At 40.3% G+C, this 16,657-nt stretch overlaps 2 protein-coding genes across 5 annotated transcripts in view; one reads left to right on the top strand and one right to left on the bottom strand.

Annotated features, from left to right (window-relative positions):
- Positions 1-16,657, bottom strand: part of COG5 (component of oligomeric golgi complex 5) — a 208,030-nt gene that overhangs the window by 188,950 nt on the left and 2,423 nt on the right. The window contains exons 1-3 of one of the 2 annotated variants that reach the window (XM_062018827.1): positions 2,965-3,055; positions 1,981-2,120; positions 930-987 (exon numbers count right to left, since the gene is read on the bottom strand). In XM_062018827.1, the coding sequence (XP_061874811.1) occupies positions 930-987; positions 1,981-2,120; positions 2,965-3,031 (265 nt within the window). In that variant the 5' untranslated portion in view covers positions 3,032-3,055. Of the gene's footprint in view, positions 1-929; positions 988-1,980; positions 2,121-2,964; positions 3,056-16,657 lie in introns of those variants that run through there. The other variant, XM_062018831.1, reaches the window with a different exon arrangement.
- DUS4L (dihydrouridine synthase 4 like) overlaps positions 3,089-16,657 on the top strand; it is a 37,872-nt gene continuing 24,303 nt past the window's right edge. The window contains exons 1-7 of one of the 3 annotated variants that reach the window (XM_062018861.1): positions 3,089-3,165; positions 3,789-3,923; positions 5,085-5,206; positions 9,064-9,181; positions 10,570-10,692; positions 11,507-11,733; positions 13,289-14,538. In XM_062018861.1, the coding sequence (XP_061874845.1) occupies positions 3,814-3,923; positions 5,085-5,206; positions 9,064-9,181; positions 10,570-10,692; positions 11,507-11,733; positions 13,289-13,536 (948 nt within the window). In that variant the 5' untranslated portion in view covers positions 3,089-3,165; positions 3,789-3,813 and the 3' untranslated portion in view covers positions 13,537-14,538. Of the gene's footprint in view, positions 3,166-3,259; positions 3,666-3,788; positions 3,924-5,084; positions 5,207-9,063; positions 9,182-10,569; positions 10,693-11,506; positions 11,747-13,288; positions 14,539-16,657 lie in introns of those variants that run through there. The other 2 variants (XM_062018853.1, XM_062018868.1) reach the window with 2 other exon arrangements.

Here is a 16,657-nt window from a genome sequence, read left to right as displayed (position 1 = left end):
GATTCACTTTCACACATCCAAATGGTTATGCATGTTGTGAAACAGCTCCATAATCTTAACTTGCTAACTTTCATGATAAACACACCAAGAGCTAAGTTTATCTAACTTCATAATTACAATTTCTATTGACATCCATCTTTTCTTTATGAGCCCTGACTCAGTATCTATTCTGCAGTGACCATATATCACACACACACACAAGCAGGCCATAGATCAGAAAGTTTTGCTAAACTTAAAACATGATCTTTGTGTGCACAGACTTTTGATTTTCCTCACTACCATAGGCTGAAGTTTCTACTGATGCCTCAAGTATCAAATACTTTTTAGGATCTCTGTGTGCCTCTCCTTCCTTTACACACAAGAAAAGGCCTCTTAAAAGGCACAACCCTAAGTAAATAGATACATTTTAACAAATGTGAGGTGAATTAGATTTTTTTTTACTTTTTTACCATGCCTTCCTTATAGAAATGTTTTTTAACTGAACAGTTGTTTTGAATAGTTGTTCATTCTTTCCTCAGTGTAGTTAAGATTACATGTTAAAGCACCATTGGTTACTATGCAACTCATGCATATGTAACATTCACAAACTCGGTACTTATGAAAAGAGGTATCAGCTAATGTTGCAACATAATTAGGTTTATTTAGAAAAATACATTAAAAGGTCAAACTAATCTGATTGCTCAAGTTGCTCAGAAATGATTTTCAAAACACATTTTCCTATGAAGTAGTTAAGCCAGAGAAATATCAGCCAAATCTTCTCCCTGGAGCTCCATCTACTGACATCAAAAATAGCTGCCACATGTTACTCCTCAGAAGGAAGACCTATAGCTTTAACACTAGAGACCAAAACTGGCAGAGAATAGCATTCCCTGTACAGATATCAAAAGTCCTTCTTCTGATGCAAGCAAGCATGATATAACAGTACTTACCTTCCAGGGATTCAATTCCAGTTGCTTGGGCCAACAGGTCTTCATGTCTTGCAACAACCTTAAAAAAAATAGTACAGATAAATCAACACAGAAAAAAAAATGCAGAAAGCAATATTAAGATACCATTATCATTTTTTCTTTAGGCAATAAAGTATCATCATCCCTATATTAGACAGACATGGAAAAAAACAGTCACACCTTAAAGATGAAAGGGTTTTCAGGATACATTTTCATTCAAAAACCAACAAGTTCAGAACAAGAGAGTTAGCACCTGCAGCTTATCTGACACCTTAATTAGAGCCAGCAGAGCAATCACATTTCAACACACCTTCATATGTATCAGTATTTGTAAATGTAAGTTTATTAATCACACAGTAATAATGTATACTCATATCTTACTTATTTTCTATTTATGACATGTTAGAAACTAGTTCCCAAAGAATTTACCAACTGGGGCAAGGGGAAGAGAAGCAGCATGTTCTGAAGCTACACACAAATGTGACGTGTTCTCATTGCAAGGTCCACTGTGAATTTCTGGTGTCTGGGTACATTTTTTTAAAAAAGCTTTACTACTTAAACTCAAAGCCTTTCTGAAGATGTGGAGGTGTGTTAACATAGGTTTTATTTCCTCAGCTAAATGTAAGCCTTAGAGTCAAGGCTACATCCCAGCAGAGGAGGAAAGGGTGCAAAGTTAAATCCTTCCCTATCTTTCCACAGTTGTGAGCCCAAAATACAGGCCAGTGTTTCTGAGAGCCAACACAATCATTTGGAAAGAGTCAGGGAAGATCCTTGCAAGGAAGAGTCAATCTCCATGTATACAGAGATGAGCTGCAGCAACTGAAGAAAAAAAACCCAATATATAGCTTTTTCATTAGGAGTATTAAGAGCAGACTTGACTTAATCATCAGACTAGTTTTGTTGCAAGTTGTACCTTTAGTTACTTCTTGCAGAGTACACTAGGCAACTGCAGAAGCAACAAGATCATAAACTTACTAGGCTTTTTACTAGTTTGTATCAACCAGTCCAGCATATAGGTACACTTTAAACTTACTTGTAAGTGAAGCTCCTTATCCAACTGACTAATACCTTGGGCAAGTTTTGCCAGTTGTTCAGCTATCACAGCCTGATGGATAGACTGTGAAGTGTAAGCTTTCACATCAAAGTCTTCTTTGAAGAAGTCAGAATAACATTCTGTAAAAGATTTAGATTTTTATCTTCATTCTTCAGAAGAGTTAAATATCTATGAACTTAAAGTATACAGTTCTCCAACCTTCAATTCTCCAACCGCAAGAGTGTATATTCTCTATACCACATAATACAAACATGAGACCAATTTGAGAAGAGACCACAATCAAGAGAAATGTTTGGAGCTAGTGACTGCATTGGGTTATTGTTTGGTTGGGTTTTTTTAAATGTTCTTTTATTCCCCACATCCTTTTCTTGGGTAGAATACACTAAAAAGTATCAACACCTTCAAACTTTACAGTGCAAACAGGGTGAGGCTGTTGAGGTTGTACCGTAATCACACACCAGCCACCCTCAGATCGCAGAGGATCACAGTGGCATGAGATGCGATTTCACGAAATCATCCCAGACTCCTACAACAGTATTAGTTTATAAAACACTAAATTAAGAAACTATGATTTTGGCTAGAACAAGACCCGAGTTTCCAGAGAGCTCATACTAATACTACCAAGCACCCTCGTCTCTCCGAGCACTTTTTTTTCCCCTCAGGAGCACGCGGCCCCTCGCAGGCCCGCGCCACGGCCACACCTCTGCCAGCGGCGGGGGCTCCTTCCCTGCGCCCGCCGACCCTCCGCCGCAGAAACGTGCCGTTACTTGACAGCAAGGGGCTTCACTGCCCTTTTCTCCCCGCGCTCCCACAGAACCCTCTGTTGTCTCAGGACCGCTCGCCGACGGCACCCCCGAGGTGGTCCCGCCGGCGGAGGCATAGCCAGGCACCGCCCCTCGCCCCGCCTGCCGCCCGCGCCAAGCCAGCGTCGCAGGGCCTCCCCCGCCCGCGGTCGGGTCTCACCGTCCGCCAGCAGCTCGGTGAGGGCCGGTGCCGCGGCCCCGCCGCCGCGCGCCCCCGCCTCCTCCATGCTGGCAGGTGCCGGCAGCGCGCGCGTCACTCCCGGGCGGCGGCGCGCGGCGATGATGGCGAAGGCGCGCGACGGAATGGGGCCGCCCCGCGAGCGGGAGGGAGGGCGGCGGAGAACGGGCGCTCGCGCACGTGGTGAGCGCGGGGCCGGGCCGGGCGGAAGGGCGCGAGCGGCGCGGCGGGCGGGATGGGAACGGGGGTGGGAGTGGGGATGAGGCAGCGGCGTGGCGCTCCGCGGGCCCGCGCCCCGCCACCCGGTAGGCACCAGCACACGGGAGTGAGCTCTGGACGGGGCGGTCGGGTCGTAGCCTCCGCTGTGCAGGGAGAGGCGGCCGGGAGCTGGGCCTGTAAGACAAGGACGAGGGACAGCGGGCCTACGCTGAAGCAGGGGCGGTTCTCGCCGGACGTGCGGAAAAATTTCCTCCATGAGGCTTTTGGGGAAGAGTCGGGGGCTGCCCCGAGCCCCAGGTCCGGCGTCGGAGCCGACCCTGCGCTGTGGGGCCGGGCCGCAGACCTCCTGGCCTGAACCATCTGTACTGCAAGGAGTGAAAACACAATGCCATTAGAACGCGGGTATGGCAGGTTACAGCGGGACAGCTGGTAGTGGCATAAGGCTTGTACCGGACACTGTGCAGGTGAGAGACTTCTTGTGAGATGCTTTACCAAAAAGCATGTCCGGTTGAGCCTCTAATGCTTTGGTGCGTGGCCCATGAGAAATAGCTGAATTACTTACAAACAAATGCTCTTTGTTTTTCCAGATGCTGAAACGATTGTTGGTAATACATGATTGGTGACCATATAGAAACTAAACAATGCCAACTAAAAGACCCCATGGATTTGTTTCATTCTGGGCAAGTTGTAAAAATATGTGCCCCTATGGTCCGCTATTCAAAGTAAGTAACTGTTGTATTGGTGCTGACAAAATGCCAGTCAGGACTCAATAGCCAATGTGACTGTTAAGCAGGTATTCTTTATTGCAGCACTGGGTGCACAGGGGATTTCTCCACCAAACATCCACACCCCAGACTCTAGATTTTCACCTTATATTTACATACATATTCATTACAGTTCCAAGAAAAGGTTGGGTTATACTAATTATTTCCAAGACCTCATTTATTCCGTCCTTGGTCCACCCAAGTTACACCTCCGTCATGCCTCTTCTGGTGGTCCCTGATGGTCTTTGAGGGTGAAGATCCGAGTGTTCCTCAACTATCAAGGGATAATGGGATGAAGCTGGAGCACAAAAAGTTCCATTTAAATGTAAGAAAAAACTATTTCACTGTGAGGGTGAGGGAGCACAGGCTGCCCAGGGAGGATGTGGAGTCTCCTTCCTTGGAGGTCTTCAAGACTCACCTGGACATGTTCCTATGCAACCTGATCTAGGTGAACCTGCTTCTGCAGGAGGGTTGGACTAGATGATCTCTACAGGTCCCTTCCAACCCCTACCATTCTATGATTCTATGGTCCTTTTCACTTCTCACTCTTGGGCCAGTTTCCAACCCACAAGTCCAGAGTCAACCGGTTCTAGTTCCCCTTGTGGTCCTTTGTTATTTCTTCATCATCATCATTCTGATTGGTCCCTAGTTTCTCAATGTAGGATTTTTTAGCAACAGAGTCTGCAAGCTTTATCAAAATCTGCAAGCTTATCAATTTAGAAAAGCCTAACTAAGTGGGTTTTAACAACTTTTACTTATCTGAAAACTTTGACTTATCTTCGTAATTTTACACAAATCATTCTTATTAATCATGGGGTTATCGATTTCTTGAGATCCCTTATGTGTCTAGTAATCAAACTTACCCATCTATTTTATGCATCTATTAATCAGTATCAACTATGTTTTCAGTGTGTTTTCTTTAGGAAGTTTATCTTTACTGTAAAAACAAGGATGATTCCTTTTTTGTCCTTTAATTATGGACATTAAAGATGGAGATAGACATAGAAATGTTTGATTATTATATTTGGACACCTGTATAGCACTGCATGTCAGAAGAGCAGCAATAGCTAATCAGGAACATTTCTTTACAATTATCTCTTAACCATAATGTGTCTGCAGGTTGTCTTTCAGAACCTTGGTTAGGAAGTACGGTTGTGATTTGTGTTACACACCAATGATAATAGCAGCTGATTTTGTGAGATCTGCAAAAGCCAGAGACAGCGAATTCACAACAAACAAAGGTATTTCTTTTAAAGAAATCATTGCCATATTAGAATGTCTTATGTGGTGATAAACCAAGTTGGCCAAGTGAATGGTGTCTTTCACGCAACATCCATAACAATATGGGGATACCTAATTGATTACAAAACCATACAAATATTCCAGGTGAGAGTAAGCACATTTCAGTTACAGCATGTAAAATGAAACAGTAGGAAATCGAGGCCTCCAAACTGATTTGGCTGTGTGTGAAGTAACCACATATAGCTGTCCAGAGACTCTGAACCCACACAGCTGCTCAGTCATTCTTCCTCTGCCTCCCCAGCAGCACAGGGTAGAGCAAGAACTTTAAAAAAACACTCTGATGGATCAAGATAAAGAAAGCTTAATAAATGAAGGAAAGACACAGAAAAAAATTAATGATGGAAAGACAATGACTTTCCACCTCATACCAGCAGGCCAATGCCCAGCCATACAACAGCCACCGTGCAACACAGTTTTCATGTCACAACACACTTCTTCCTCTACCACTCCAGTTTTATTGCTGACCTTGATGTTATATGGTATAGAATATTCTTTGGCCTAGCAATCCCAGCTGTGTCCACCCTCAGTTTCTTGCCCGCTTACTCCAGTCTATTTGCTGGGGGTGGGGAGAGGCAGAGTGAGAAAAAGTGTTGACACTGTGCAAGTACTGTGCAGTGACAGCCAAAACATTGGTGCATTATCAACACTGGTTTTGTCACAAAATCCAAAACACAGCACCACACAGACTGCTATAAATAAACTTCAGAATACATTTAAAAATTAACTCCACCCCAGAGTTTTTGTCTGAGGAAAAATTTCTGGTCTCTTAGCAAAAGTAAGTGGCTTGATTAATAGACTGGACATTGATATAGTGAAGTCCAGGACTGATAAAAGATGCAGGGTTTCTAATTAGCTGTAGTGGAAAGTTGAATGGGCTGTTGGTGGACTCCTTGTGATACGGAGAGGGTGATAAAAAGAAGCAAGAAGAGACCAAGAGGTTGATGAGGAGAGGCAAAGCTTCAGGCATGGTACAGAAACATAACCAGAACACGCAGAAAAAGAAGGAATGTAAGGAGTTATACAAAGTCCTGCCTGTGAAGCAAAAGAAAAACGTGGTATTGAAATATGTGGCAAGAGGTCACAATAATGATACAGATCTGCTGGCATGAAGTGACTGCAATGGAGGTGTAACAAGGAACACACAAGCATGGCCTGCAACTGCAGGAATGAAGGGTGCACTGTTAATGTACCAGGAAGATCGGCATGTAGGATCTGTGAAGTAAGATTTAATCTATTCAGTGTATGTATAATAGCAGGAGAAATACATTTCATTATTTTAGCACTGGCTCTTTACTATAGTGCGTTGTTCAAATAGAACAGAGCAGTTAAAGAGAAAAGTCACATTGGGAAACACAGGTAGACTCTGTTATTAATGGAATTCAACTTTAAAAAAGCATGAATAATTCTTTGTGTGTAAAAATAAATGAATGAGAACATAACTGACAATATACGTGGCTCAAAGCTCCACTAGCGTGCCCCTTTTGAATTTAGTTACACTTCTGATCTACACAACATCCTATGGCATTGTGATGGTTTAGCCCTGGCTGGGTGCCAGGTGCCTGCCAAGTTGTAATATTACTCCTTCTCCTAAACTAAACAAGGCAGACAAGAGGTTTGTGAGTGGAGATAAGGACAGAGAGAGCACTCAGCAATTAGCATCACAGGCAAAACAAACTTGGGGAGAAAAGGCTTTGATTTATTAATGAACAATCAGAGAGATGAGAAATAAAAGTGAAACTTAAAACACCTCCCCCCACCCCTGCCTTCTCCAGGACTCTCCTTCCCCTGCCCCCAGCAGTGCAGGGGATGAGGGATGGGAGTTGCAGTCAGTTCATTACAGATGGACTTTGCCACTGCTTCTTCTCGGGGAGGCCTCCTCACACTTCCCACTGCTACACTGTGGAGTCCTTCCCATGGGAGACCAATTTTTTAAGAACTACTTATTTGACATAAAAACAGGAAAATCTTCAGAAGGACGTGTCTTTTCAAAGCAAGTACACTTGCATTGTATATTTGTTGAATCATCTCTTTCCATCAGTGCTCAGATATCTTCTTTCTCTTAACTGCAGGAGTTGTTTATAGGGAAAGTGAGTGTTAAGACTGAGATATTTTTAGATGCCTTTAATGCAGTAGCTGTAAAAGAGAGCATGTTCCAAATGACCATCTGGTTCTCTGCAGGGGCTTAGTAACTCGCTAGCAGTTCAGCAGACCCAAGTTGAGAAGTACTGACACTTTGGTTTCCCACTAGAAAGCTGCTAAAGCTGCCTCTCTGTGTTCTCATTCCAATTCTGCATATTGGGTTGTGGATAAAACCCGGCCATATTGGCACAGAAGAGAAAAAAAGATGGGCAAAGATTGTGGGTTGTTTAGCCCCTTTCTGAAGGATTGGTTCTGTAAGCAAGTTTCCCACCTGGCAAGACAGATGTCCATGTCAGCGCAACAAAGGGGCAGCATGCAGACAAGAAGGGGCAGGCTAGGAGGGGAAGCATGAAAGATGCTGAAAAACAGACAGTACTTAGTTACATATATCATCTTTGTGAATGTACTGGTTGTGCCTGGGCCAGGTTTTTTCGTAGCAGGGGAGATACAGGGGTGGCTTCTTTAAACAAAGATCTGCCACAAGCTTCCTCTGTAGCTAATAGGGCTAATGCCAGTCAGTTCTAAGATGGACCCGCAGCTGACGCAGGCCTGGCCAATTAGTGACTGAGGTAACACCTCTGTGAATAATGGATTTGAGAAGGGGAAGTAGTTGCTGAGCAGTTGCTAAACTGCAGCAGCAACAGGGAGTGAGAATGTGAAAATATCTCTGCAGACACCAATGTCAGTGGAGAAGGAGAGGGAGGAGGGTGCTTAGGCCCTGAAAGAAAGATTCTCCTGTGACCTGTTATGAGGACCATGGTGAGGCAGCTGTGCCCCTGCAGTCCATGGAGGCCACCAGGGAGCAGAGATCCACTCCCATCCTGTGGAGGAGCCCATGCTGGAGTGGGTGGATGCCTGAAGGAGGCTGTGACTCCATGGGAAGCTCACCCTGGAGCAAGTTGCTGGCAGGACCTGAGAGCTCATAAGGAGAGAGGAGCCCATGCCAGAGCAGGTTTGCTGTCAGGATTTATGATCCTGTGAGGAATTCAGGCTGGAGTCATGAACTGACCATAACCCCCGTCTCCTGCACCGCTGGGGAGGGATGTGGGAAGAGGGAGGGGTAGGGGGAGGTGTTTTAAGATTCAGTTTTATTTCTCATCTCCCTGTTCTGGTTGTTCCTTTAATAAATCAAACCTTTTTCTCCTCAAGTTGAGTCTGTTTTGCCCATGATTCTCTCTAATTGCTGAGCGATCTGTCTCTCCTTATCTTGACTCACAAACGGCTGGTTATATTTTCTCTCTCTCTCTCCTGTCCAGTTGAGGAGCAGGAGTAATATTATGACTTGATGGACACCTGGCTAAACCACCACAGTGAAATGTAAACATCTGACCAATTCTAGTCAGAAAAAGTATATGTTGAGGCATCAACCTTCTAGAGCACATGTGTTTGTCTGAATTCCCACCTCTCTTGACAGACATGCTCATTTAGTAACTACTGGTCACCTACCTATATTTGTCACCTAGAGCTCACAGAATCACAAACTTATCAGACCTCTGTAGGTCACGTTATCCAGCCCCCCTGCTCAAGCAGGATGATCTACAGCTGGTTGCCTAGGACCATGGCCACACAGCTTCTTAACACACAGAAACCATTCAAGATTTAGAATTTATTTTCTGAGTGTTTTTTTAAATCTCTAAGTACCTTTTCATTGGAGTAGGTGATCATCCATTGATTGTTCAGTTTGCTGCTAAAGAAGCACAAGTTTTGTGTGATGCTGCCCGTATCGTCTGTCCTTTTGCAGATGGAATAGACCTAAACTGTGGCTGTCCTCAGAGGTAAAGTTTGAATATGCTGGGTAATTATAACGAAATAATTTGAGATGGAATTTTCACAGTAATTTGTCTTAACTTCAAAATAGACTTAAAGAGAGTAACAGCTTTTTAACCTGTCAGAAATGTCTATGTGGCAAGACACTGTTCTGAATGTTGAGATGCCCATCACCGTGGGTGACTGGGAAAACCACGTGTATTTGCCAGCTTGCCTCTTTTGATTTTTGAGATATTGAGTGTTGGCTGAGAAGTGAAATGTCCATTCCTCCTCAACAGCTGTTAATTATGCATTACCAGAAAGAGCTTGCTGCAAAAAATTTGGAGAGTGTTTCAAGAAATTAATTTCCAAAATATTGAGGCAAGTCCCTGATGTCTCCGAATTCTACAAGTGAAGGACAGTCTCTAAAATACATTTGTACAGATTATATTATTTAGGAAGTGCCGAGAATAATTTCTTCCACCTTTTATTAGGTTTATTAGTACAGTGACTTAGTGGTCTACTTACTTAAATAAGGCATAAGTCGACTCTTGTCGACTGGTTCAACTGAGAACCATTTGTTCTATGCTTGTCAGGCAGTCATTTTCTATGAGTGAAAACATCAAAAATAAATACAAGAAAGCAAAAGATAATACTGTGCAAGTACTTTTTGTCTATTCTAATTAGGTTACCTTGACTTAAAAATACAATATTTGAGAAAAGTCCTTGCTGGAGAGATCTGGGACTTCAGAATGGAAGTGTATCTTTTATTTCTAAGCTAACTATGGTTAGGTATGCCAAACTGTAAATTCCTTTTAGGCCAAAAATACATGCTGCCAATTGAAATAATTGTTTCTTGTGCATTCTGATTTCAGAACAGCAAAACTTTGTTCACTTAGTCTGCCTTTATAAGAAAAATAGTTTAAGAAAAAAAAACCTGCTGCTGTTAAGTGGAGGCAAAGGTTATTTTCTGCCAGTTCTGCAGTTGGCAAAGAACAGAATGTTACTGAAATCATATCCTTACTTGCACTTCAAAAACATTCCTTTTCAATCCAAAGCCATTTTCTGTTTAGAAGACATCCATGACCCAATGATCCAATGGAAAGCATCATCAAACTATTTTTTTATGTATAAGGTAAACCATTATCGATTACACGTTAATTTATCTTCCTTGTGAGTCTATTTGGTGCACAGAATATGGAACTGGAGATGATTAGTAACTTGTCCAAAGTTCTAACAGCACAAAGGAGACTGAACTAGGATGTAAAACCTGCTGTCAAACTGCAAACAAATCATTGATCTACAGCCAGTTCTACCTCTGTTTACTCAACCACACATTATGAAGGTCATAGGGAAAGAAGCTGATGTATTTGACTGAAATTGATCTGCACTTACAAATGTTCCTTTTCTTTCAAAGATGGGCAATGGCAGAAGGTTATGGTGCTTGCTTAATAAATAAACCAGAGCTTGTTCGCGATATGGTGAGACATGTACGGAATCAGATCGACAACCCCAGATTTTCAGTATCTATTAAAATAAGGTATGTCCAACAAGGGCTGTTTGTGGTACATGGAAGAATACTTTCAATTTTTTTTAATAAACTTGTTAGTGTAATAGTTAACACTTTAATATATGTCATTCTGTTAATGTAATAGTACATTATTATAATTTCCTTATGTGTGAAGACTGGGATTTTTTTGACCCCAGAAGGTGAATGAATATCTGGGGCAAGTAGCTGCAAACTTAGTAGAACTAATACAGCCCTTGAGTCCTTACCCAGATAACATACTGGATATTAGGGTTTTCTTGCAATCCAAGTAATATGAAAGTACAAGGTAAGAGGTTTAGGGCCCTGTAAAAAAAAGAGCAATACATAGTCTTTATCATCACAAAGACTTACTTAAAGAACTGTAGGAGGCCAGAGCCACTTCACCCACTGCTTGTCCACACAGCCCAGGTGGCACTTGCATATTTGTCAGTTAAGTTTCAACTCAGTTTGCTATCCTTCAGGAAAGGGCAAATATTATAAATCTTGTTTTGGGATTTTTTTTTTTTGTTCACAAAATATGGAAAAAATAATGATCTTCATTCGAGAATCTTTTGGGCACCCTTGCTCAATCTCTCTAAAATGTACCATATCTGTTTCAGAGATGTGATACGATTGGAAAACACTACATGGTTTCCATACATTAAGCTCATATGTCTTTACTAAAAAAAATCTATCTTCCAGCAGTAATATTTTTGTTATTTATACTGTTATTTCTACAAATCTGTGGTAGCTCCCTCTTGGAGGAGGGCTTCTAATACAGTTCAGGTAACTTATTATCTAACATTTTAATTCCTTGGAATTCTAGGATCCATGACGACTTAAAAAGAACTGTTGACCTGTGTCAAAAAGCAGAAGCAAGTGGCGTTTCATGGATTACAGTACATGGGAGAAGTGTGGAAGAAAGACATCAGCCTGTACATTATGATGCAATTAAAATAATTAAACAAAGCATGTCTATACCTATTGTGGCTAATGGAGACATTAAAACTTTAAAGGATGCTGAAAATGTTCATCACTTGACAGGAGCAGATGGTAAGATTAAACATACTGTCTTTTCTAAGTAAACCTGCAAATCAGATTTCAGAGTATTTATTTTTGCTGTAAGTAGGCCATGATTTTAGTGCTTTTCACTCTTTGAGGAGACAAATGAAAGAGGATGTTTTGGATGTCTTATAAACTCATAAACAGAATCACTTGTAATCATCAAAGCACTAGAGCACTGTTATTCAAAGCCACACATAATGATTTCCAGGGGCAATTACAAAAGCTCTTTGCTTAATTACGCTGTCTCATCACTCTAGTAGTGGAATTTAGGGGGACCTTCAGATATTCATTTTGTTTCTTTATGGAGCTAATCATGTTTTAAAGCACTATAAGCTTCCACTAGAAAATCTCTACTTCCTGCATATGGGAGCACATTTCTTGCTCTAAGAATATGACAGAAAGGGGAAATAGCTGTTTAGCAAGATACTTAACAGTTAAGATGGCTAGCTTCAAGGACACAGTGAGGCATTGCACTCTTCTATGTGTATGTATTTACCTTGTCTTACACTTCAGTGGTAAAATTTGGGGATTTTTTTGCAGGATTGCCCTGCAGTTATTTAGTCACAATAGATTCCTGCAACTCTATATGGTTTCAAGATATTATGGAAATTCAGTATGTTTTGAAGAGGTGAGCTGTATCTACATGCTTTGTATCTTACAGCCAGAGAACAGTGGCTGGAGTCATAAAAGCTCATGTGACAAGTTTCTTTTGGTTTAATCAGTGTTTAATTCTAACAACAAAAACTAGCTGACCCACACTGCCATGCTGCTACAGGGACTTTACCCCAAACACAAAATAGGAATTAAATACATAACAGAAGAGAATGTTCTCATAATCCAGCCAATCTTCAATAAAAAAATATAAAACTTTTTTTTTCTGTCATATAATAGCAAAAGAAATTTTTCATTTTGATCACCCTATTTTTTAATAATAGATAAAGTGTGATAGATTATTTATTGACAGTGCAGGAAAACAGAATCCTGTAAGTGCAGTAAAATTACAATGGAACAGTTTTTCTGACAATTTGGGACTACAGTTGCAAATACACTGTCTTGTTTAGAAAGATTGACTGCACATCAGGAGCCCTGACAGTAAGGTAATCAAGACATTGAGCTCTTACTGGAAGAAGGATTCTAGGCCAGTGGATCAGCTATTGCACTTCAAATAACTAAATTTAGGATGTTTTCACTCTTTTTCTGTCGTAGTTTTGCGTTAAAAAAAAAGCAGGCTTGTATGTGTGTAGCAAATAAAACCAAAACACTGTTAAACTGCAGTTTCCTTCTGTGTTCTGTGTCAAAAGTTCTGGAATGATACATCATCAAGTGGAATGTGTTGACAGGTGGTGCAGGTACTCTGAAGTTTGGATTGTGAATTGGATTTCTCTGGTACTTACACTGATAAAATACTACCCTGTTGTTTTCCCTTTACTTGCCTGTGGGATTTGTGTAGTTGTCATGAGGAGTGCTATACAAAATCTACAGGAAGATTTCACGTTGCATTTAAACTATAATGAAACTTACTGCATTATTTTCTAATTTGAAGGTATAATGGTGGCTAGAGGACTCCTAGCAAATCCGGCTATGTTTGCAGGATACGAAGAGACACCTTTGAAGTGCATCCAGGACTGGGTTGACATCGCTCTTGAGCATGGAACTCCTTTTACATGTTTTCACCACCACTTAATGTACATGATGGAACGGATAACTTCCAAACAAGAAAAAAAAGTTTTTAATGTTTTATCAAGTACTTCAGCAGTACTAGATTATCTGAAGGACCATTATGGCGTGTGATAGCTGCAAGTATTTTACTTCTGTATAAACTTGTATTTTGCTATTGCCAATACATTGTTAAAGTTTTTATTGGGTTCCTACTTATTAGTCACAGTCATATGTTGCATAAGTATTTTCAACATGGCGTAACATTATGATCAGGGTGATACTTTATAGTTTTTAGTAATTTTATGTCAGCGTTTTTCACTCTAGAATATAATCCAAATTCCACAAATGTGGAATTCTGTTTACAGTATACTACACACACAGGATTATTTTAAGACTCCAGTAATTTATTTTTTCAAGAGACAGTTGCTTACAGCAATATGTTTGCAAAACTAGCATCTTTCTTACGTAAAACCTCCAAAAATCATAAATAATACCAAGAATTTCAGACCAAAAGAATACAAAGGGAGCAATTATAGAAGTTTTTGCTTTAACGGGCATAAGCTGTACTTCTAAATTTGAGTGGGTTTTTCAAGCCTAAAGACCCAGCATGGTATCCTCTTCTAAATTAGATGTTCCTTTTGCAGACTAAAACTTTCTAAACTTAATAACTAACTCAGAAAAATCCACACTTCCGGTAGTGAAAGAAACCAGGAATAGATAAAGGAAACAATTAAATGAAGAGATAGTTTAAATTTAGCTGAATTTAAAAGGCAAGACTTGAAAGTTCAATTTGACTAAACACAGTTTTGTTTATCTACTGTATAATAATTATAGAAAAGATTAAATCCAGATTGTCTACCAAAACAGAACTTTATAGGTCAAAGAAAAGCTGGCAGGTTTTCTTATTGAGGCTCTTGCACTCCTTTCTGCCTGCTGGCATGTTGCTTATCAAAGCATGACAACCACTTGGCTTTGAGTCTTTGTATAGGAGGGAAATAGTGAGAATTAGAACAAGATAATAACATTACACACCAGCTGCATTTGTTCTGTAAAGGAAATTTCATAAATCTGTGCAGTGCAATTATTTGTAATCAAATAATTTGTTTGCTTTATATGTTTATGCAGAAGTTCATACCAGGAATTGCTTAGTTTTCTGACTCTGATAATTCTGTGAATAGACAAGTGAATAGTTTTAAATTTTCTAAATAAATTATTTGGTTTTGTATACAACTGTGATTTTACTTTTTTTATTTTTACACTGTAAACTGTGACAACCAGGAGGAGGAGAGATTGCTTTTGATGCTGCTTCCCCAATCTTTTTAATGGTTTAGATATCAAAATTCTCACATTTTCTTAATGCAGTGGCCTAAAATACTTGATAATTTTGCACAGCAAAAATGTCTGATTTAGGCATACAAACAAAAGATTGCAAGGCATCACCAGTCATTGAGTCTAGTTCCCTATTTAAGTTGTCAAAGTTGCATAACTCTTGTGATATGTCACCTTCCTGATGTGTTAACAAATGGAAAACTACAGATATGCTTTGCTGTCCTAGGGTAGCTGAGACAATCTCTACAACCTTTTTCTCCATGCTTTGAAACAATGATTTTTTTTTTCACTTTCCTGGATTATAATGTTTTCTTGACGTTATATGAGCACAATAATTTATAGCATTGCAGGTAAATGCCCAGCAATGTCTTTTGAAGTTAGTATTTCTTTTTCTAATGCTTCCCTTTCCCTCAACTAGTGCTCATCATGTAATTTATGGGCTCACGGTTTTACAGCAAAAGTTTCCCAGCTGCACAACAGTGTATTTTGTACCAATGACTTTCCAATCTGAAGTTCATGCAGCTATAGTGCAGTTCTCAGTTCTGACAATACCTCCAGTGTTCTGCTTTAGAATTAAATTATAGACATATACAACTGAATTGTAGAGGAAATGGATTCTTGAAAATATTAACCAAGCCCCATGTTAGCATTTTCTTAAGATTTTTATGAAAGGGTAAGCAACTATTATTTGCTGTGAACTGTCCCATTAGCCCCAAAGAGCAGAGAAGACAAATCATAGAATTGTAGAATGGTAGGGTTGGAAGGGACCTTTAGACATAATCTGGTCCAACCCCCCTGAACAAGTAGGGTCATCTAGATCGGCTCACATAGAAATGTATCCAGATGGATCTTGAAAACCTCCAGAGGAGACTCCACACCCTCCGTGGGCAGCCTGTGCCAGGGCTCTCTCATCCTCACAGTTAAATAATTTTTTCTTATGTTTAAATGGAACTTTTTGTGTTCCACCTTCATCCCATTACTCCTTGTACTGTTGCTAGATGCAATAGAAAAAAGGGATGCCCCAACCTCCTGACACCCACAATTTAGGTATTTGTAAGTATTAATGAGATCCCCCCCTCACAAGGTTGTTTATTATAATCAAATTACACAAATGCAGGGCTGGTTGGTTGGAGACGGAGTGGGAGTGTGTTATAGTGAAGAAATGTCATTTTAGTGGATTTGAAATACGTTGACCTTGAACTGAATACTTGATGATTTTGAGGCTGGCAGATGTTGTGCCTGTGTGAGATCAACCAGAGATTTCTGCCTCAAGTACAAGACTTAGGTTGCTGTTAATATCACTAATAATTAAGGAGTGCTTGATGTGGCCACTTATGTATCATAAAAGTCATAAAGTCTATTACCCCTTTTGAGGGTGAAATGAATTGTGTGCCTTCTTTCCTTGTGAATTTTGCATGCATCTGAACACATTTCAATGTGGTCATGTACAATACACTACAAAGCTGTAGTCTTAAAGCCATACTCTGAACAGACATACTGCTCAAATCCACATAAATTTCTAATGATGGGAGTTAATTATTTGTCTCCCAGTGTTATTTCAGAATATGGTCAAATTTCTCATTATCAGTCATTTGAATATGGGACAATTCTAATCTGCAGTTTAAAGCCACTAGATGTACTCCTTCCCTGTATATGTAACCTGTAACATCACCAGGTACTCAGTCTCTATTTCCGAATTTTCTAGTTTTTAAAAGTTACTCTGCAAGTAACACACAAAGCTTCCTTGCCTCCTAGAACTGATCCAGCTCTTTATGTTAAATCACCCTGCACAGTTATGCTGTGTTCTCATAATATCTGTTATTTCTTAGAACTTTTACCCTGCTGCAATAACTCTCTCTCAGGCAGCCTCTACAATCCCATTTTCTCTATTGCCTATTGTTAAATTGTTTTTTAGATCTCTTCT

This window comes from Colius striatus, chromosome 1 (assembly GCF_028858725.1).
Source record: "Colius striatus isolate bColStr4 chromosome 1, bColStr4.1.hap1, whole genome shotgun sequence".
Classification (NCBI taxonomy): Eukaryota; Metazoa; Chordata; class Aves; order Coliiformes; family Coliidae; genus Colius; species Colius striatus.
The sequence above is the reverse complement of the archived record's forward strand: the minus strand, read 5'-3'. Positions and strand labels throughout refer to the sequence as shown.